The sequence below is a fragment of the Mugil cephalus genome, chromosome 17, assembly GCF_022458985.1.
Source record: "Mugil cephalus isolate CIBA_MC_2020 chromosome 17, CIBA_Mcephalus_1.1, whole genome shotgun sequence".
NCBI classification, from domain to species: domain Eukaryota; kingdom Metazoa; phylum Chordata; class Actinopteri; order Mugiliformes; family Mugilidae; genus Mugil; species Mugil cephalus.
In genome coordinates, this window is record NC_061786.1 from 22,759,832 (window position 1) to 22,781,791 (window position 21,960).

General features: G+C 41.5%; 1 protein-coding gene across 3 annotated transcripts in view; it reads left to right on the plus strand.

Moving 5' to 3' along the window:
- Nucleotides 1–21,960, plus strand: part of kcnh5b (potassium voltage-gated channel, subfamily H (eag-related), member 5b) — a 115,220-nt gene that overhangs the window by 73,097 nt on the left and 20,163 nt on the right. For all 3 annotated transcript variants that reach the window (XM_047610376.1, XM_047610377.1, XM_047610378.1), the window contains 3 exons: nt 1,855–1,914; nt 3,077–3,269; nt 20,223–20,419. In XM_047610376.1, the coding sequence (XP_047466332.1) occupies nt 1,855–1,914; nt 3,077–3,269; nt 20,223–20,419 (450 nt within the window). The remainder of the gene's footprint in view (nt 1–1,854; nt 1,915–3,076; nt 3,270–20,222; nt 20,420–21,960) is intronic.

Here is a 21,960-nt window from a genome sequence, read left to right on the forward strand (position 1 = left end):
AAGAAGAGCCACAAACTGCTACAGCTAGCTAGGAAGAGTGGAAAGGCTTTAGCTAGGAGGCTAGGATCAGAGGAAGAGCTTCCATTAGCTGAGTGGAAAGGGCAGGAAGAGCTACTGATAGGTGGGAGGCTAGGTAGGCTAAAAGCAGGAGCTGAAAGCTACTTTAGTTGGAGTGGGATAAGGAGATTTGAAGAGTAATAGAGACTACTAGATTAGCTTGGAGGCTAGGAAGATTGGAAAAGCTACTATAAGCTGGTATGCTAGGAAGCTAGAAATTGCTGCTATGGGTTGGGAGGCAAGGCTATAACAAGCTACTATTAGTTAGGAGGCTATGATGTTAGGAAGAGTTATTATTAGCTGAGAGGTTAGGAGGCTAGAAACTGCTACTATGAGTTGGGAGGCTCGGAGGCTGAGTTACTATCAGTTAGAATGAGATACTGTTGGATGTTAGGAAGAGCTATCATGAGCTGAGAGGCTAGAAAGAGCTACTATTAGCTAGGAGGCTAGGAAACTAGAAACTGCTACTATGAGTCCGGAGGGTAGGAAGCTAGATGTTAGGAAGAGCTATTATTAGCTGAGAGGTAAGGAAACTTGGACAAGCTCGTATTAGCTTGGAGGTATAGGGTAAGCTTTAATTAGCTGTGAGTTATCTGGAGAAATATCACACGGGACTCGTCTCACATGTTTTGTTTTTGACGTATTTTGTAACACCGCTGCTAAACACTGACTGTAATGTTCCATTATCAGGTCTGTGTGTTGTTACGTCTGCCAGAGTTGGACAAAGTTGGACATGAGATACAGACACATTATGAAAGCAGCTTCATTTTCAGAGCAGTGTCAAGTTGTTCTTTGACGAGCCCTGTGCCGATTTATTCTACAACCGTGGTCCCTTTTAGAGTTCTGCTCGTAATAATCCCACGTGTCCAGTTCTGATGTCCCCGTCCTTTGTCGTCTAATGTCTCATCCATACTGTGTTTCGTCCTGAATCACAGTCCCGTCCTCCGTGTGCGTCTACTCATAATAACGCTCTGTTGAAGCGGTGAGTCTTTTTGCCCACCCCGGTATAAATACCTCGCAGTCAGACCTGGGGCCAATTAGTGGCTCTTTTTTGTCACTTTGGGAACCGTTGTGTTATCCACAGTCAGCTGTTTACGCGAGCACACACCTAAAAACGACCAGAGGCCCCATAAGCCTCCCGCTAACACCCTCCGCTTTAAATGGACCAATTTCCAAAGGAGAACTTTGTTGTGTTTTGGTTCCTCGTGTGATTTACTGTCGTCCTTTAAGTGGCTTTTCTTTGTATTTAATGCGGCCATATTGTTGAGCACAGGATAGTATTTAGTTTTGACCTAAACAGTTCGGTTAATTAGGCTGGATTTCAGCATTTCTGTAATGAGCTACAGTTACAATTTAGTCTTTCTGGCACAGTCATTTCTGGAGGGAGTTAACAAATGCAACAATAAAATAAGGTTTGAATTTCTAAGCTGCAGTAAAACCCAGACGGGGAGCTGGGAGACACAGTCCTCTTCTTGGGAGTTAAGAGTTTTTGATCCATTTTAACTCTCTGGCTTTCTGCTGATGCGCTCTACTACAGCTGACCTCAATCTGACGCCATCATACATCATACAACTTTACCACCAGGATGTGTGGCTCATGTCTACATGTTGAAGGCATAGACTGTATACAAATATGGACAAAACACGTCTCCACTTCCTCTCATTGGCCAAATTGACTCTGTTTTCCCGGGGGGAGGGGCAGCACCATCTTGCGACTTTAGAGTCTGATTAGTGCAGTCAGAGGGCGGAGCCACAGTATCGATATGATCCCCTCATATCACGTCTCTCTGTATTTCAGGTCTTATCCATTTGTCCCAAGGACATGCGGGCCGACATCTGTGTCCACCTCAACAGGAAGGTATGTCAACTGGTTAATTAAACTCACTTCATGATTTGAACTATAAATAAAGTTATTGTGGGATTGTATAGAATTTATGCAAAAGACTAAAACGAACTTGAACACACCACAAAGACGACGGCCAACATAACTAATAATAAAGTAGCTGAATGTCTCTAAACCATCCACTAAGTCTCACCCTGCACAAGATTTTGGGACAAAATCGGAGGATGGCTTCATCTTCTTTTTCCTATTATGGTTTAATTGGTGGTTGTTAAAGCAGCTTACAGGTGTGTCACCTCCACCTTTAGATTTACAACAAGTTGTTCAACTACAATGTCAGTTTCTCAGGTTGAATCACACGCCACCAGGGGGAGCCCTACTTGCTTTGGCTTCACTTTGAGGAGCTGTCATATCTTTTTTACAATCTGAGTGAATGACTTCCCAAAACGTTTCCCTGGAGGACACACTGTCCACCACTTTAGTTCCACCATGACGATAGCGGTTTGGAGCGTCGGGTGAACCCAGGCGGAAATAGAAGAGGAGCTAGCTCCTCCTGTACATGATAGTTAGGCCACACCACCATTATTTATTTTGCGTTGCTAGCATAGCCCTTCTGCTAGCCCAGAAAATGAGTGAAATTGCTAACGTTACTCAGGCAGACACACATATAATGTCACAGAAACAAAAAAACTAGAATAGAAAAACCTGAAAAAAATAGTGAATGAGTCCACTCAGTGGCTAGGGGGTGTCATTTTTTTAGCTTTGTAATGAACAGCTCTGATGACTGACATTAGCTAACGTTAGCATCATATTTTAAAGTGATTAGTGTTTACACATATCGACTATAAGGGTCCCATTGCTTTCCATGTTTGTAAACTCATTTTTATTTTATTTCTTCAGATTTTGTCCCTTTCTCTTGAGGGGAAAATCTCAGAGTTTTACCTGAGTTTTAACATCAAAGAACAATATAAAACGCAGTAAATTCTCCTTTATAAGCAATAAGGGGACGTGGCCTTATCAGTGACGTAGGGTTACTTCTTCCAGACACTAGCAGTGTGGTTACCTAGGTAACGTGGTTCATCCACAATGTGGACGCAAAATCTGTTCATGTTCAGAACGAGTGTTTTAAACTTACTGAGGCGACAACCAGACTTTAAAGACATCCTTCCTTCTCTCTCAGGTGTTCAACGAGCATCCTGCCTTCAGGTTAGCTAGCGACGGCTGCCTGCGCTCGCTGGCCGTGGAGTTTCAGACCATCCACTGCGCCCCCGGAGACCTGATCTTCCACGCCGGCGAGAGCGTCGACACGCTCTGCTTCGTGGTGTCAGGCTCCCTGGAGGTCATCCAGGACGACGAGGTCATCGCCATCTTAGGTACGGGATTTTATTTAGTCATGTATTTATTTATTTTTCGTTTTTCATCTTTCCAGTTTGGAAAGAAATGAGGGAACTGACGAGATATCTGAAGACGTCGGCTTTTATAGACACAAAGGAATATGCTGGAAGCTAATTGCTGCAGCTCATGGGGATCATACTAAACTAACTAAACATTTTATTTATACGTTCCACTTGAGCCATATATGAACGCCATGACGGACGGTGGAAGTACAGTGGATGTCAAATCTAAAACAAGCAGACACATTATAGTTGAGGACATTTGGTGCAGGAGCAGACGTCTCCAAGGATTTACATGTACAGTGACTGCACACAACGGTTCCATCCTTCTTCAAAGACTGCCATGGTTTTGTTTGAAGAACATTTTTGTTCTCATTCATAAAAAGCTAATATCGGGGACGTTTTTGGGGACAGCTTTAGCCGGGGGACAGGTCATCCAAGACGGGAACTGTCCCAGAAATCAGGGACGTTTGGACACTCTGTTTGTGACATAGTGGGACAGATCATGAGGACTGAACTCAAGGAGGTATGTGTTGGTAGCTAAACCTGCGATCGTTCTTCGTGCCGTCCTACGAGGTGACTCACTTCACACGACATTATTCTGACTATTGGCAGCCATCGCTTAAAGTTAAAATAGAATAGCAACTCATCCGTCGCAACATGGTTTTTGTTGTTGGCGTTACAGTTTCCCGGTCCGTCTGTCACTTTGTGCCAGATCCATCCATCTTTGTATCCATCAGGATAATTGTGACGTGTCTGTAGAAGGGTCAGTAGATGAAAATTAATTTTTGGATTGTGCAGCGTTGAAGTGTTTGCATGTAAAACGTGGAGAAGAATCCACGAGGAGGAAACTGCTTGAGTTGGCTGCACAGCCAAACTAGTTTCTAACAATCTCCTCCATGGAGGAACAAAGATAATAAAAGTCATAACTGCCTGTTTTCCAGTCTTTCTAACACAACTGATGCATCATGAGGTTGAAAATAGCAACAGCTGAATTCCAACTTTCAAATATCACCAGATCCCACCCAGTCTCACTGACTGACTGATGCTCTGCTCTAGTAATCTTTCCTTGTTGAGATTCTCTGTCTCATCAGAAGCTGCTGCAGCCGTTTATCGCTATTATCGGAGTCGACTCGTACATATAAGAGTACGTGGCTGCAGAGAGCAGCGTCTACAGCAGCAGATCAGTGATTAACACTTGAAAGTCCCCGATGACGTCCGTCTCTGAACGCACCATTGAAGTGATTTAGCTTTCAAGCGCCTTCTCTGTCAAACATCTTACATTTTCAAATATTCTACATCAAACGTTGAAGACTTATGGTGCTGCTGTCGACGTGTTACCTTCCAGTAAAGCGTCGTATGTAGGGAGACGATCAGAGACGCATCTCCATCAGACAAAATACAAAACACTTGGAGACAATCAGCTGTCAGAAGCAGCATAACATACACTAGATGATGCTTCTGTAAAGTCTTATAAGCTCAGCGTTAACTAGCTCAGTTCTTCTTGAGATATCTGAATAGAACCTACTGTTGTTAACTTTCTGTCCATCACCACATTAAGCCCCGCCCCCAGACAATCTGATTGGCCCAGCTGATTTCGGTTCCCAACAAAGACACTCAGAAAGGATTTCAGGCTGGTTTCCAGGATAAAGTGATATTAAGTTCAGTTAAGTGTTATTTATATAGCGTCAGTTACAACACACATTGTCTAAAGACACTTTATAAAACCTGGCGTGAAGCCTGCAGAGCAGCATGAAGGCGACAGTGGCAAGAAAAAAAAAATAATTTGAGTTTACATGCACATTACAAAACTGGATTATTGACTTAATGCGACTTTAACTGGACAATTTAACCACATGTAAGAAGCTTGTTCTTTTTATCCGACTAAGACAAGATAATGTGATGAAATGGATTTTTCCCGGCGTGTATACGCCTCAATTTCAGTTTAACTACGATACAAGACTTAAAAAAGCTGAACGATCGTGTTGTTGTTTTAAATGCCGGTCTGCTGCATGAGTGAGTCCAGTTGTTTATTACACAACGTAATAGGTCGACCAAACAACAATCTCCAGGTCTGAGTGATGAAATCCATGTGGAAGTGCAAAGAATAGACCCCCATGTTAAAAATCCCAACGTTACAGCATTATTAAACGTGTTTACAGCCTGGTACAAAAAATTATTTTAGTCTCAAACTGCATAATTAAGGGCGTTCCCACTTTGAGTGACAGGTGTTAGCCTGAGCTAACAGGTAGCGCAGAGTTGGGTGGGCGGGTCTCAACATCCGACATGACCCCCAGTCAATATTTGGAGTGTGGGCGAAGTAAAGTGCATCCAACATGGCGACCGTGGCCACTTCATTTTCAAGGTTCAGAATCCAGTGGGTGACGTCATGATGGGTTTGTCCACAGTCAATGATCAGCCAGAAATTAACTCTCCGAAAAGACACATATCGCCACCTAGTGTGGAGGAGGAGAACATGTTCCCATCAGGTATTTGATTTTCTCTGTTGTATGCAAATTGGACCACATTCGTATTTCAAGCATAGATCCATTACGCTGTGCATGTAAACGCACTGACTGAGGGACCCATCGGCTTGAGGCCGACCAGGTAGATTTAGACTTTATTTGTCCCAGTAGGGAAATACGTTTCCACTTGACTGTACACACAGTTTATTCAACACAACAGAAAATTGGACAAGAAAGTGCTCAGATCAAAAATGACTTAAGACATTAGACACTGAAAATGGTGACATGAATAACAGATACAGGAGAGAAAAGAAACAAAAACAGTCTGTTTTTTAGGGTGCCTATGGTAGTGGGTAATAAGATCTGTCCCTAACATGCCCAATGAAATTTAAAAGTCCAGTCAGACCTGATGGTGGTGAGATGAGGTGTTACAGTTCTGTCCTGTTCTGTTGAGACTGCAAATCACCGTATGGATCTATTGGTTATTTCTGTGAGGTTGGATGTGGGAAGACCTTTGTGATGTGTGATGTGTGTTAATCTTGTCCTGTTGGAAACTGTAAGCTGGTGTAGAAGCAGATACAGGCAGAAAAGGTGTCAGTTCAAGTGTCTTTTACCGAGTGCATGAGCTTAATCACCCCAATCAGCCACTTGATGACACCTCCAGAGATGCACCATAAAATGAAGACGGAGTTAACAAGTAACGGGTCGACAGGTGAGACATCTGCAGCCTCACCTTTATCCAGGGAGGTAGTTTTTCTATGCTTCCTCCTTTAAACAGACATGCTTAGAGAGAGAAGATTTATTCCAACAACCAGAGAGAAACCAGCTCATCTAGAGTCTACATGGTTATTAGAGGTTTACACCAGACTCCTGCTTTACTGGAACATCTGGTTTCTGATTGAACTGAAGCCGTTTACAGTTCCCTCACGGCACATTCACTCTGATCAGCCATGTTTTTTCCTACAGAGCAGATTACTGAGGATGCACACTGGGTAATTCTACCCCGGTGATTCATCGTAGGTCTGCAGGTTTACTGGGTAACTGTGTGGAAATGAATAATGCCGGGACATGCCTGATTAAAAGAGGCCTCCAGGTATTTATCACAGTGTTTGTAGCACGTTGAATTGGTTTGTTTCTGGCTGTAAATATGTGTCACATTGCATGTACTGCAGGTTACAGATAGTTGGTTTAATACGGACTAAATGATGCTTCTAAAACATTCAGGTTAATATCAGATTAAGATGTAAATCATCTGGTCGGCTTCCGTCATTTCATTCATCATTGAATTCTAATTCTGTTTCGTTAAGTTAAGCTCACGACGCCTCAAGAAGGTTTAACATTGAGCTCCAGCGTCACCGCCCCGACCTGCAGCCACCACGCAACCATGTGACTGTCAGCCGAGAGATTAGCTTAGCCCTGCTACATCTGCTAACTACTAAAACTACTCAGCTAGCCTTACCTTTAGCATGCTCCCCAGCTAGTGTGTTTGCTCCTTAGCACACAGCCACTCAATCTGCTGCCAGAGACATGTTCTTTCCCGCAAAAGCCAAGCTCACAGGAGGGCAATTTATTATAATTAGTATTAATTTCAAGTAATCAAGTCGTATTTTTCAGGGCTTGAAATTGCAGCCATATGTAATCTGTGTGATTTTTTGAGAGCAAACAATTATTGTGTTGTGAGTGAACATGCCTCCGTGTTTATTACTTATTAATGGTTACTGTTAAATAACAATAATAATAATAATATTAATGATAAATTGTCAGTCTTTGTTGGCTGTTTGTGAAATTTGCTCACGTCCTGTGCAGCCCCTGGGGGCGGAGCCTCCCCTGTCCTTTAAAGCTAGTGACGCCCCTGCGTTAAACCGTGTGAATATTCCAACAGATTTATATAAAACCCTGACATATTCCCACCATTCAGCTTCTTCTCTGCAGTGTTATCTGTGTGAACTGCTGCAGCTCCAGACTCCAGCGTCTTAATAAAGATCTGTCCGGTTGCAGCTTCAGATCCACAGTGACCGATAAAAAGTGAATGATGTAAAAAGAAAAAAGTAAAAATAGAAGTGCCTCTCGGTTTGTGTTAGCGCTCCACCTCTTTAACTTCATCATGAGGCCGTAGCAGACGAGGCGGCAGCCGGAGCTTCATAAAAAGCAGATTAGATGTTTGATGAATTGCTTCATCTCACTGAGGACATTAATCAATAAATCATCAGCTCGACCGTACGGGTACGGCAGCGGAAAGCGTTCTCCACATGCCTGCAGTGGTTTTCTTATTGTTTTTACTTCTGATCCAGATAGATGTGTCTGAGTTCATTTTTCTCCTCCGAGTTCAGCGCCGGGGTCACGTCTCTGGACCAGAGCAGAGATGAGAGCCACTTAGTCTCCTTTAAAAACAGATTCATCACCCTTCAGAAAATAAGCCGCGCGTTTAAGTTGTACATGAACTGAAAAAAAAAGGAATCAGGTCTAATGTTTTCCTCCATTTATTTATTTCTTTGGTTTGTTTCATGAGGACAGTCAGTTTGAACGATGGATTCTCGTCCAGTCAAAGCTTCCTCAGCCTGTTTCACATTTAAAGAATTCACCATCACATTATGAAAAGTCTTATATAATAAATATTCATCTGTGTTCATGGAAGCTTCTCCACTCACCATATCACATTTTCACTTCACGATAACGATATTATCACCACATCAACAAAAATGTAGATAATGACGGAAAAATCCAGGAAATGCATCTTTAACTTTATGTCATTTTCTCTCTTTTGGGAGATGAATTACACTCAAAATAACAGTAGGATAGAAGAAGAAGAAGAAGAAGAAAATAGAAGAAATAAAGAATAAATTCGAACCAGCAGCTTTAAACGCTTAAGTAGAAACACGCTACTACTGAGAGAACCAGTCACAACTCTTGAGCTCTGCATCATTTACTGTTTCCATTCCCCCTAGAAAAGTGCAAAACCCCAATATTGCCCTAATGAACTGGTCATGGAAGCGTCTACATTTCTAAAAACCTCTCAAATATCTGAAACTAAAACACTTTTACTCTCTCATGACGCATCGATGTAGAAGTGTTTTGCTAAAGTGCAATGGAAACTTTTTTTTTTCTCATTTCCCCGACTCTGGAGACGATGCAGGAGGTCATGTGACCAGTTCATTTGAAGTCCATCTTCCTCAGAGTGATGAGAGTTTAACAGAATTATGGGATATGACCAGACGAGACTTTACCAGAGATACAAACACAAAACACCTTCCACTGGAAACATGCACAAAAGGCAGATGTACTTTATCCAAATTTTAGAAACATCTCTTTTGTCTTTCAAAAAAACTGTAATAGAAACACAGCTATTGACATGTGGTTATTTTTCTGTGGAGGTGCACATCAGGGAGTAGCGTTAGGGTCTCTGTAGGGTCTCTGTAGGGTCTCTGTAGTTGTGTCTGTAAGGTCTCTGTAGGGTCTCTGTAGGGTCTCTGTGGTTCTCTGTAGGGTCTCTGTAGGTCTCTGTAGTTGTGTCTGTAGGGTCTCTGTAGGTCTCTGTAGTTGTGTCTGTAGGGTCTCTGTAGTTGTGTCTGTAGGGTCTCTGTAGGGTCTCTGTAGTTGTGTCTGTAGGGTCTCTGTAGTTGTGTCTGTAGGGTCTCTGTAGTTGTGTCTGTAGGGTCTCTGTAGGTCCTTGTAGTGTTCCTGTAGGGTTTCTGTAGGTTGTGAGGGTCTCTGTAGTTGTGTCTGTAGGGTCTCTGTAGGGTCTCTGTAGTTGTGTCTGTAGGGTCTCTGTAGGGTCTCTGTAGTTGTGTCTGTAGGGTCTCTGTAGTTGTGTCTGTAGGGTCTCTGTAGTTGTGTCTGTAGGGTCTCTGTAGTTGTGTCTGTAAGGTCTCTGTAGGGTCTCTGTAGTTGTGTCTGTAGGGTCTCTGTAGGTCTCTGTAGTTGTGTCTGTAAGGTCTCTGTAAGGTCTCTGTAGTTGTGTCTGTAGGGTCTCTGTAGTTGTGTCTGTAGGGTCTCTGTAGTTGTGTCTGTAGGGTCTCTGTAGTTGTGTCTGTAGGGTCTCTGTAGCTACATCAAATTTATGCAGAAGCACAAAGCTCCTATTAAAGCTATTAACCACATACTTGGTTGTTCTGCTTGGTTGGAGGATCTTCTGTCTTTTGTGATGAAATCCAGATGGAGTGAAACCAGACAAAAATCTACAAGCGTTGTTTTCACAGCAAAGAGGGAGGGAGCTGATCCAGAAAGACGCCACGAGGAAACCACTGAGGAACGAGTCTAAAAATACAGAGAAACAGTGGCTCAGTGAATCCTGTCACTAATACGACTCCCACCAGGAAGCAGACGTTCATAAGACCTCAGAAAAAGATCTGGATTCACGGGATGAATCCTCACAGTGGGACAGGTTGTTAGCAAATAGAGTGAAGATGTCAGGAGACTGAAGGACAGAACAAACTTGTTCTTCTTTAAACGTTCTTTTGGAGAACCACATGTGTTCTAGGACTCGTTGTCTTCATGCATGACCCAGTGTCTTTCCTTTTTCTCCCTCCTGACATTTTCTTGCAGAATTCACTGGTAGAATTCACAGTTCATTGGTCCATCAATGATGAGCAGATGCAGCAGAACAGGCCCAAACCAGGACATTAGCGCCCCCATGTGTCCTGGAGGGATGAGGTTCTGATGCTGGAATGCAGTGTTGGTTCATCTCCAAACATGACGATGCCCAAACATTTAAACCAAACTATTCTACTCTGGTCTCATCTCTCCATTAAACATTGTCCCAGATATGTTTCTGGCTCGTTCACATGATGACGGCCAGAACATGAAATCCTACATGTACTTAGTTTTGCACATCACTGATATGTAATATTGGCTGAATAAACAAATAGACAAGTAGAATATTTCAGTTTCAAATGTTGGAGTTTTCTGCTTTGTTTTGAACCGTTTTTATGCAGAAATATAGAAGCACGCAAAGACTTTTAAGCAGTGCTGTCTGTCTATATCATTACACAGCATTTCATATCTAAATAAATACGAATATGTGCAGTAAGAGCAGCAGAATAAAGGTGAACGTGTCAGAGAAGAGTTTATAAGCGGATTTATGCACCTTGAGAAGTTTCTAAACAGCCCTGGGGACACATAAATAATAAAGTAGAACCAGACTGTCTGATGATGACTGGATGGCAAGTTGTCAAACTTAGTGTTGCATAGCAACCCGGGAAATAGTTTGAGTCCATAGCAACAGTGTTTTGCTGCAACTTGTCTCCAGGAGCCAGATCACAGGGGAGGATGGAAAGGAGAGGGCAAGAAGAGTCGGGGCAGAATGTTAGAAGGTTAAAGAATGAGATCTGAGGGTCGTCTGCATGTTCACGGCGTTTCCTGGTCTCTGACACTTTATTTCCTCTGGTGGTGAGAAGTAACAGGAAGCTGAGGCTGGACACAGTCTGCAAAGGAGAGAATGAGGGAGGAATATGAATGGAGTGCAGTAAAATGATAGGCTGTATTGCACTAGTGGATAAAGAAGAAAAAGATGTGTGATGTGTGTACTGCTAGTCGTACGCAGAGTAGTGTTGGATTTGTGTTGTTGGTTGTGTTGCTGGTTGTAGTGTTGGTTGTGTTGCTGGTTGTAGTGTTGGTTGTGGTTCTTAAAGCCAGTTATTTCCCCAGGCTGCTCCTCCAGGACGTTACTCAGCCGTCATTATTATCATCCCGTAGCATCAGATGGACGCACACACACCTGAACAGCTGCACTATGAACAGTAGATGTGTGTATTGTTTTCTAACAGCTCTGAGAAGTTGAGATTGATTTTCTCCCAGGGGACAGTGAAGTATCTTTAATGCAAACGAAACTTTAACCCACTATCGTACGTTCAGTAAACACACTGGTTGGTTGGTTGTTTGCTCCTCATCGTGGCCTCGGCTCCGACTGTGGATTATTTGGTTCTGATTTAAAATGTTCTGGTTCTGGAGGCTTGGAGCTGTTCACAGAGCTCTTGGCTAAAGTTAAGTCTAGTAAAAAAAAAACAGACTGATTATCTAGTTGTAGTGAAGGACCAAAACATGTGTTTATTTATGTTTAATAACTTTTCTAGTTTGATATAACATGAAAACTTAACCTCCCTAGATTTTAATTGCTTTGCATTTTTAATTTCTCTGAAGTATTTGGGATCAGTAGGAACTAAGAATTATTAAAACTAAGTATCATGTTTAGACAGGAAGTCCTCATATGTGGACACTCTGAGTATTTCACTAATTATATTATTGTAAAGTCACAAATGTGTGACAATGTATAAAACTGTTTATTTTAATACCTGAACATAACTGAGCAAAGACATAACAGTGATTTGTGCTAATCAGCTCATATTGATATAATTTGTTGAGTTTTGATCTGAAGCAGCAGTAGCTCTACAGCCACAACATTATGACCACTGACAGGAGAAGTAAATCACGTTTAAACCATCAGTGTTCTGCTGGTTCTGGACCTGACATTTATTTATGTGGATGTTATTTAGACATTTAGCACCCACCTAGACCAGACCAGACAACCCCACCCACCTAGACCAGACCAGACATCTCCACCCACCCACCCACCCACCCATTCACAAGATCCAGAACTGATGAAGTATTGTAGCCCCCCCCCCTCAAAGGAACAGTCCCACCACTAACAACATGCAGCGTCCTCAGGCCCATGTCCATTTTCTGTTGAGTCACCACACGGGAGATGTACCTAATGTTAAGAAGGTGGTTATAATGTAATGGCTGTAATGTAATGCTTTCCATTCTGTCCGTATTGAATCTCCTGCCATGTTTTATTAATTTATTTATTTTGCATTCAGCTTGTATCAGTCGTTGGGCTCCAGATCGATGGACGATCACACGCTGTCAGACCATTAGTCGTTATTATCTATTGATGATTCCTCCTCAGCTCTGTGAAGATCCCCACCACCCCCCCTTCCTTCTGCTTCTCCTTCTTCTTTTTTTTTTTTTTTTTTGTTTTGCCAAAACGATGAGCTGATTAATTTTTAATCCATTATTCATGCTTGGTTATGAGAAGGGGATTTCATTCTGGACCTCTATTCACACAGCAATATGTTCTGGCCCAGCGAGCAGTCGCAGAGGAGGAGGAGGAGGAGGAGGAGGAGGAGGAGCAGGAGGAGGAGGAGGAGCAGGAGGCGATGAGCTTCCAACCACATATGAATCTGGCTGCTTTACAGGAGCCAGTAATAAGGACCAGCGCAGGGCGGTTTTGATGTGGAGTAGATTAGAAGAGGCATCAATTAAGAGCGGAGGTTAAATGATGAAAGGGAACCTGCCATGAAGAGGTGCTTGAATACTTTCATATCTCAAGATCTCAAGATTGAAATTAGCTAATTTTCTTATGAAAACATTGAGATTTTCTCTCGGCCCTCGTTCCTGATACATAGAAACACATACACGCTGCAGAGCGTTGGTTTGGTTTTACCTGCTGTTCACACAAGCTCTTAATGACGACCAGCTCATCCTGGTGAGATTTACTGAACAGACGTATCTTCCCTGTGTAGAGCTCAAAGTCACTGCAGCATTAGAGAAGAAGAATGAAATAAATTAGGGATGCAACAAACAATTATTTCTCCATTAATCTTTTGACTAACTCCTTAAATACATACGAACTTTTCCTAATGAATATTTTTCAAACTAAACAATGACATATTGCAAAACAAAACTCATTTCACACTTAAGAGTTTTACCTAATTATTCAATTCAGCACAAGTTCAGATTTATTTAGTGCAGGAATCTTCTACGTTTTTCAGGCCAAGGACCCAAAACTGATGGAGAGAGTCTTCACCCACTATTTATTATACGAGTTCTATATTAAACTTAGCCTAGTGCTATTTATTTAAGCTGTAATGATGGATTCATGTTAATGGATATTCAAAGAAATTTAAATAATATATATATAAAATGTCTAATCAACCAAAGATTTTGCGGATAGAAACAAAATGATAGAAAGCAGAGTTGACATGGTATCCATTAGCATAGCCATTAGCATAGCCATTAGCATCACCACCACCAACACAACCATCGGACTAGTCCAGATATTCAGCGTCTTAGCTACAGTTGGGAGTAGTTTCAGTTTTATTTAATCGTCTTCTTTTGTTGTTTCGGCAGTTTTTAGCTTCTGGTCGTATTATCGCCCTCTGCAGGATAAAAAAATAAAATAAATACTTACAACGACAAACACATTTCAAATAACCAACTAAAACAAAACTTATCAGAAAAGCTGACACCTGAACATTCATCAACATTATAGCAACAACCTAAAATAACAGAAACCGTCCTTTTGTGTTTTCGTTGTTACAAATCCCGCCCACTAACATGGAAGGGGCGGAGCTTATGACCTATACTTCAGCCTCCAGCCACCAGGGGGAGCTCTGCTTGCTTTGGCTTCACTTAAGAGGAGCTGTCGATCTTTATACTGTCTATTATTAGAACCTGTAACCTTCAGGCTGTGATGCTAACCAATGCTAAGGGTTGCTAACACCTACTTGGAGCAGAGTGTGTGTCCATGTATTCTGTGCATTTATAACTTCAGCAATGAGTCGTTGCGGCTCTAAAATAAATATTAATTTATTTAAAACCAGGCTTCGACTAATAGATGAATGGAGAATTGAAAGCGTCGCCCTTTACCTCTCCTCTCTCTTCCTGATGCTTTGACATTCAACACTCTACTGGATCTCCTGGATGAATATTTTAAAAGGTGGAAAGTAAAATATCCTTCGCATTAATCAGCGTGTTCCCTCCAAACGCTGTGGAAGGGAACACGCTGTAAAATGTTGCATATCAATCTCAACAACAGAAATCTTTTTCCTAAATAACTCATGATCTAAAGCTCGTATAAATAGCAGACGCAGCAGCCTTCTGTAATTAATACATCAGTTATTTTAATTAACGGCCTCATTAGCGTAAGTGGTTATGATTAAAATCACGCTGATCATGTTGGGACTTTAAGGCAGGTCGAGTTCCCCTCGTCGAGAACAGAATGAGCTTCATTAAACTTGGTTATTACTTTTTCTGCAGAGAACTCCTCCAGTCATTAATCACTCATCAGTTTGTGTCTCAAACTGGAGGGAATTAAAACGCTTTCAGGCGGGCGGAGCCAATAATCAGTGGCAGGACCAACATTTGTCTAAAGTCTGTGGATTAGAGTCGTACTTCTGACAGAGCGAGGCCGGTAGAAAGTAGACAAAGAGAACACAAACACTGTGTGTCGGTCGGTGTTGAGATGAAGAGGAAGGAAAGCTTTGGGGATTGATCTGATAAAAGTACGTCAGATAAATAAGTTGGAACAAGACCATTAAAAACTAATAAAAGATCCATAAAATGCACAAGTATAATATTTCATTGGTTTGATTCTTTTTATCTGTTTTTCACTGACGTTTTGAGCCGTTTTCATGCAGAATTGTTGAATGTTGTGAAGGAAGCAGTGGTTTTTATTAGCGTTGGTGCAGCCACAGATCAGCTGTAGCTGCCTGTTATGGACCGCGGTCGGGTCGAGCTCTGCTGCACGATGAAGAAATACGAAGGCACCGAACCGACAGACGAATCCTTTTATTATCTGGTGGAGGGTGGAGGGTGGGGGGGTGGGGGTGGCAGCATTCAGTCCCATCGACACATCTGTCAGTGCATTAAACTGTGAGTTGGTGTCTGTGTAGGCAAGAAATCCTCCAGTGTGATTGGTTTCAGACCTGTAAGCTGACGTGAATAGAACCGTACCTCTTTTTATTTTTGAGTGGGTTTGTGCTGAAAGTCCTGCAGGATCAAAGATGCATTCACTGGTTACTGGAGGACATGGGAGAATCAGACACTCGTGTACATTAAGCAGAGAGAAATTTACATCTACTGCATAGATCAGTCATCCTCTACACAAACCTACTGGTAAAACTCTCTAGAGCCTTGAACCTGGATGTTGGACTCAGCTTTGGGACGAGATGAGACTGGACATGGAGAATCAGAGGTAGATTATTTAATGGAGTTCTGATGACCAGGGTCAAGGTCTGTAGCTGCTTCTAACTGTGATGGATTATCCCGTTGGTTTCAGTTTACTTTGTCTGTACTAAGCTACGTTATCCAGCCTCAGAAGACCAGAGCATCTTAAACTGTACATTTACAAATCATTCAGACGGGTCCGTGCAGGTTTTTGGTTTTTGTTTTGTTCTGTTTTGTTTTTTTTGTTTTTTTGTTTTGCTTTTAAAAGAAAGTTTCATCTAAAAAGAAAAAGTTAATATTTGACGTAATTTTCTTTCTACTAACATGGTTTGATAAATCAAAATGTAACACATCATCAAATAACCAACTAAAACACTGAGGTGTAGCTTATGACCTATACTGCAGCCTCCAGCCACCAGGGGGAGCTCTACTTGCTTTGGCTTCACTTTAGCGGAGCTGTCCATCTTTATACTGTCTATGATTAGAACCCATAACCTTCATGCTGTGATGCTAACCAATGCTAAAGGTTGCTAACACCCGCTCAGAGCAGAACGTTTGTGGAAATTGACCTGGTTTAGTTTTAGAGGTCAGAAACACACTGATGGAAAGCAGAGCTGACATGGTAGCCATTAGCATAGCCATTAGCATAACCATTAGCATCACCAGCACCAACCAACCATTCAGCGTCTCAGCTACAGTTTAAAGTAGTTTAATATTATATCTCATGTTAGCATTCGTCTGTTAGCACGCTAATACAGACCATTGTCTATTGCTAAATGGTGAATAGTCGTCATCACAGTCATGTTCTATTAGCTGCATTTCATGCAAACATCAACCATTACTGCACATATATCACGAATTATTACGATGGATAATTAAAGAACACTTGTTTTTTACACATGCGTAATATGTATCCTTAATTAGAAGTGAAGATTTTTATTCAAATACCTCCTGCAACGTGTCATAGTTAAAAACCTGTTCAGAAATCTTTCTTTCTTTCTTTCTTTCTTTTTTATTTTGGTCATTATTTTCACTTTAACACACAGCATAACGTCTCAATCATTGACCAAAAACGGATTTATTTTATTTTACTAGATAATACTTATTTGTATTTTTTTAAATCTAATCTTCCTTTTTTTTTTTAATTGTGTTTAATTTTATGTGCAACGAAGCTGCTTTTAGTAAACGCCTGCCCTAGATAATCAGTCCAACTGAGGAGAGGGGGAGGAAGGAAGGAAGGAAGGAAGGAAGGAAGGAAGGAAGGAAGGGAGGAAGGAAGGAAGGTCTTACAGAATCAATCCACCTGAATACATAGAGAAAAATACAAAAGTGAAATAAACGGTTCAACTAAAATAAAGAAACAAAATCAACAGCTGTAACATCCAAGTTGAGTCACTTTAAACTTAATCTCTTTTCATTATGATCTTAAATCTTCTCATGTCTCAGGGCTTTTTTTTTGAAGTGAACACTTGTAGTAATCAGGCAGATTCATGAGCATCCTCCCCTCCCCTCCCTCCCCTCCCCTCCCTCCCCTCCCGTCCCGTCATAAACGCTCTCACTGAGGTTTTTAACCTTGTTGTAACTGTGTCACGCTCCCTGAACACCCCCCCACGCTTCCCACCCCACCCCGGGCCCGTGTGACCACCTCCACATCCAGGAGGCTAATTGGCGAGGAGCAGCAGATCTCCGGGGAGCTCATTCCAGACGAGCCTCCTCTCCTGGACGCCGGGTGGAAAGAGGCCTCGGGGGCTCGGAGGAGGGGGAGCGTGGAGCTGAGACCGGCTCGGTGTCGGGCGACAGAGTGTCGGCAGCGTACGCGTCCATTACTCAGCCTGTTGTGACAGCTGCTGGACAGCGGGGACTGCTTTTCGTCACATCCCATCCGGGTCAGCTGTCAGAAAAGTGCTGAGACCAAGGTTGTGGCAGGTTTGACACACATTTGAGTCCTGATTAGTGCAGCTTCTCCAGCCAGACAGCACCTGGATCTCCTCAGGGAAACGCATCACACTCCACTCGCTCCCCATTAAACATCGTCTCATTTCTCCCGTGTTTTGTGACTCAGCCTGAGCTGTTGACTGGAAACACAGACTCTATTAATGCTCCGCTCAGGTTCGTCTTCCTCTACAGCCTTCGTCAGCGTTTGATGACACGCGACACATTTGATGTCACTCATCATCACGACGCGGCCGCCGCTCATTAGCAGAACAACCGCAGCGTTGCCCTGGAGACGCTCACAAGTGTAAATACGCCGTCGGGTGATTAGCATCGGGAATTTATGCTGGCGCTCGATAAGTCAAGTGTCCAGGTGGCTGCAAGTTGGTTCCAGACCAGCGAGAGGAAGCAGGTCGACCTGAGAGGGTCAGAGCTTCGGGCTCCGCAGGGTTTCTGCCTCCGTTTGTGTTTATGCCACAAAAAAGGATCTTTTTATGTCACATCTTCGTTTAAAAAAATGCATTTCCCTTAATGTTTATTCAAATGAAAAACATATTTGTACTTGTGCAGGTAAAGGTTCGCTGTGGTGATGAGGCAGAGGCTGATTATCTACTTTATATTATTATTATTTTAATTGTGACCTTTCTTTCTTTCTTTCTGCAGTTTTTACCACAAAATAGCATTTTTTTATTTATCTGAAATCTTTTAAAGTATGTTTTTTAAATTGAAATCCCTCGTTTTTTCTTACGGTAAAAATCTTTTCTGTTCATCTCCAAAGTCAGAGTTTATTCTAGGGTCTATAGAGACGCCAGGAAAACGTCCATGTAGCTTCTTACTTAGCGATTTAGGATTATTATTATTGTCACTTGTGATTTTCTTTCTGCAATTTAGCCACGAAATCACAAAATAGCATTTTTTTTTATCCTATATAATTTTCTTCCCTTATTTTTTCCTTATAGTAAAATATATCTTTCTGTCCAGTTTCCTCTTATTAGACGGAGGTTATTCTAGGGTCTATTGAGACTCTGGGAAAACATCCAAGTAGCTTCTTACTTAGCAGCGTAGTACTATTTATTATTATTATTTATTATTTATTATTATTATTATTATTATTATTTATTATTATTATTACTTTCTGCAAATTTGCCACACAAAATAGCATCTTTTTTTATTCTATATCTTTAAAAAACACCTTTTTTTTATTGTTGCATTTTCTTCCTTATGGTAAAAATATATCTTTGCACTTCTGTCCAGTTTCCTCTCTCACAGGTAAAGGTCACCTGTGATAATAAGACACAGGTGGTTCAAGGGTCATAACACACTGGACTCTTCTAGCTGAATTAAATTAAATTGAATTTAATCCAAGGAGCTTCTTCAGACATTTGGACGAGTGGTGAAACATCCTCAAGAAACTCTACAGTTGACTTTGTTTTTGGCTTTTGTTGGATTTATAATCAGAAAGAAAGAACAAACCAAAATATACAACAAATAACAGCTCTGGCATTCTGTATATACAGAATGCATAATGTCAGATTTTAACATGTAGACAGTGAGGTAGTAGTTTGTGCAGAAAAAGCAGATTATTGTGCAAAAGAATCTGTAAAAAGAACAAAACAGGTTCAGCCTGGTGTCAGTCTGTGCTATGTAATATTAATATTAATGGATTTTTCTGCTGTTTTTGTCACAAAAAATCATCATTTTTATTTAAAGTCTTCTAAAGTAAAGTTAACTCTTCGCGTGTGATGTCCTGGGGCACCTCTGTGATTAAATGGAATAAGTTTATATGTCATTAATGCTAATTAACAGAGGAGAGATGAAATCTAAACATATCCTTTAATTGCTTCATTTGACCCGAGAGACGTCTGGTTGAGCAAAACTGAAATAAATAAATTCATTCCCAAAAGACAAGTGAGTATTTTAAGACGAGGAGGAATCACTGAGAGTGTGATTAATTAAAAAGCCTCACGCTGGATTTAAAGACTAAAGACGAACAAGATGTTTTTCATGCTTCATTAAACAAACTCAACATTTAGCATCTTTTGTGTTTGATTGATGGGATGAAGCTTCTTTCTCGGTTTGTCCTCCGGTCCAGAGTTTGTCTCCGGTAACGAGTGAAAGGTTCAGAAGAGGTAAAACTTTTCTTCCTTTCGCCTCTTCTTGCCTCTTTTCGCGTCGTGTTGGTCGTGAAGCCGATGAAATAACCGTTATAATCGCCGGCGTTCGGCTTTAACATCTAAAGGTGTTCACGGGGAAATCTGCAGCTCTGGTTGCTAAGCGCCCGCCAGGTAAAAGCGTTGCTAGGGGAAAGAAGGGCAGCAGGTGTCAGGGAGGAAGCGTGCGACTCGTGCAGAGATGCAGATGCTTCATGTTTAATGTTTCCACCGTCGTCCTCCGATTCATTTGTGTCTCATTATCGGGGATTGTCCTTGATTCCAGGCACAGTTAGATTAGACACCTGGAGGAGGATTTTCAGTTTACATCCACATCCAGATGGGGAAGTTGGGGGTTGATAACTGAGCAGTTGGAGCCGTCTGTCTCCTGAAATTAACCCGTAATAACCTTGCTCTGTCAAACCTCTGTCATCTGTCCTCAGGTAAAGGCGACGTGTTCGGAGACGTGTTCTGGAAGGAAACCACGCTGGCTCACGCCTGCGCTAACGTCCGAGCGCTGACCTACTGCGACCTCCACATCATCAAGAGGGAGGCGCTGCTCAAGGTCCTGGAGTTTTACACGGCCTTCGCCAACTCCTTCTCCCGCAACCTCATCCTCACCTGCAACCTGCGCAAACGGGTAAGACGTTTAAAACCAATAAGATTAAAGACGTCTGGTTCAGACGCCCGGACCTTCTATCAGTCTGGCAGCTGTTCACCGTGTCACGGCTTTTTAAGAAGGAAATCCACTTCCTGCGTTTCCATTCCTGAAAGAAACACACAAAATCTAAATATCGCAATAAAAAGCTGGTAATGGAAACAACTTTACTTTCAGACGTATCGATATGAAAGTTTATTGTAAAAGTGCGAAGAAACACTTTTTTCACATCACCAGAGGAAGATGGACGTCAAATAAATATTAAAAGAGTTTATCTTCCTCTAAGTGATGAGAATTTAGGAGAATTATGGGATGTCACCAGATGAGACTTTACCACAGATACAGGTTGCTTTAGTAGTGATGTTCGATATCACCTATTTCCTTTCCAGTCCGATACTGACTAAAATTTAGGTTGGTATCAACGAAACCGAGCCGATACTTTATGTAAATACACTCTAATGTGTCTGTTCTGGTAAACCTATAAAAAAAGTTGTGCATTTCAAATCATAGCTTCATAAAGAATAAAAGACATCAGAGAAATTTATTTATCTTAAACGCTGAAGTATATTGAGGTAGTGGCCTCATTTACTAACAGAGACACAATCATAGAAAATATGAGAAACGTGCTTTTTCAAACACTTAAAAAATAAATAAGTAACATAATAAGACCATTAAAATAAGTGATTGTTTAACTACTAAGAACTAGTATAAAATGAAACCTTTCATCTTAATTGTGACTCTGTTCTCTCCTCTTCTCTCCTCATCATAAATGCCTTGATGGTTTGTTGTGTTGCCACAACTCAGTAGTTTAGTAACTTTCCACTGTTTTCGTACATCACCTCCAATGACTGAAGTATTGAAAGTATCGATATTTTGATTTGAGAATCGATTTTACAGTATAAAGATTTGGTATCGGAAGTATCGATATTTCAGTATCATTTGAGCTCAACCGAACTCTGGTCGACTTTTAAATGTGGTTCTCGTTTCGCTTGTTCACCGGAGAAAACAAAAGTCCAAATGCACCAGTCATTTTTTGCAGTTTCTATTTCATTTGTTAATTGTAAGAGAGAGTGCATGGAAATACTTGACTAAAGATGAAGCCCAAACTACCGTAACTAAAGTCCCGTCCGCTAACGATAGCAGAGGAGCAGTCATTCAGCATCAAACTTGAAGGTTACTAGAGGTTTTAGTTTTAGAGAAATACCTGCTCCACTGTCCCATCTAACAAGGAGGAGAGCTATTAAATGCTACTGTTGCTGAGGTGCTGCCTGTTTTTATACAGACTATACGTATCTGCAGCTCACGGTATGTAGCACATGATCTGTCTGTTCTCAGCGTATTGACTCAGGTCAGTGTGTTTTTATTAGAGACTAGTTGGTATCGACTTGAACGTGAAGTCGTGCAGTTTCTACAATGACAACAACAAATAATTTACAAGAGAAACGATTTAACGTCGATTTTCCTGCAGAGACGTAGATAACTTGCATCTTTGCAGATTATTATTATTAGTTTATTGAATTGGG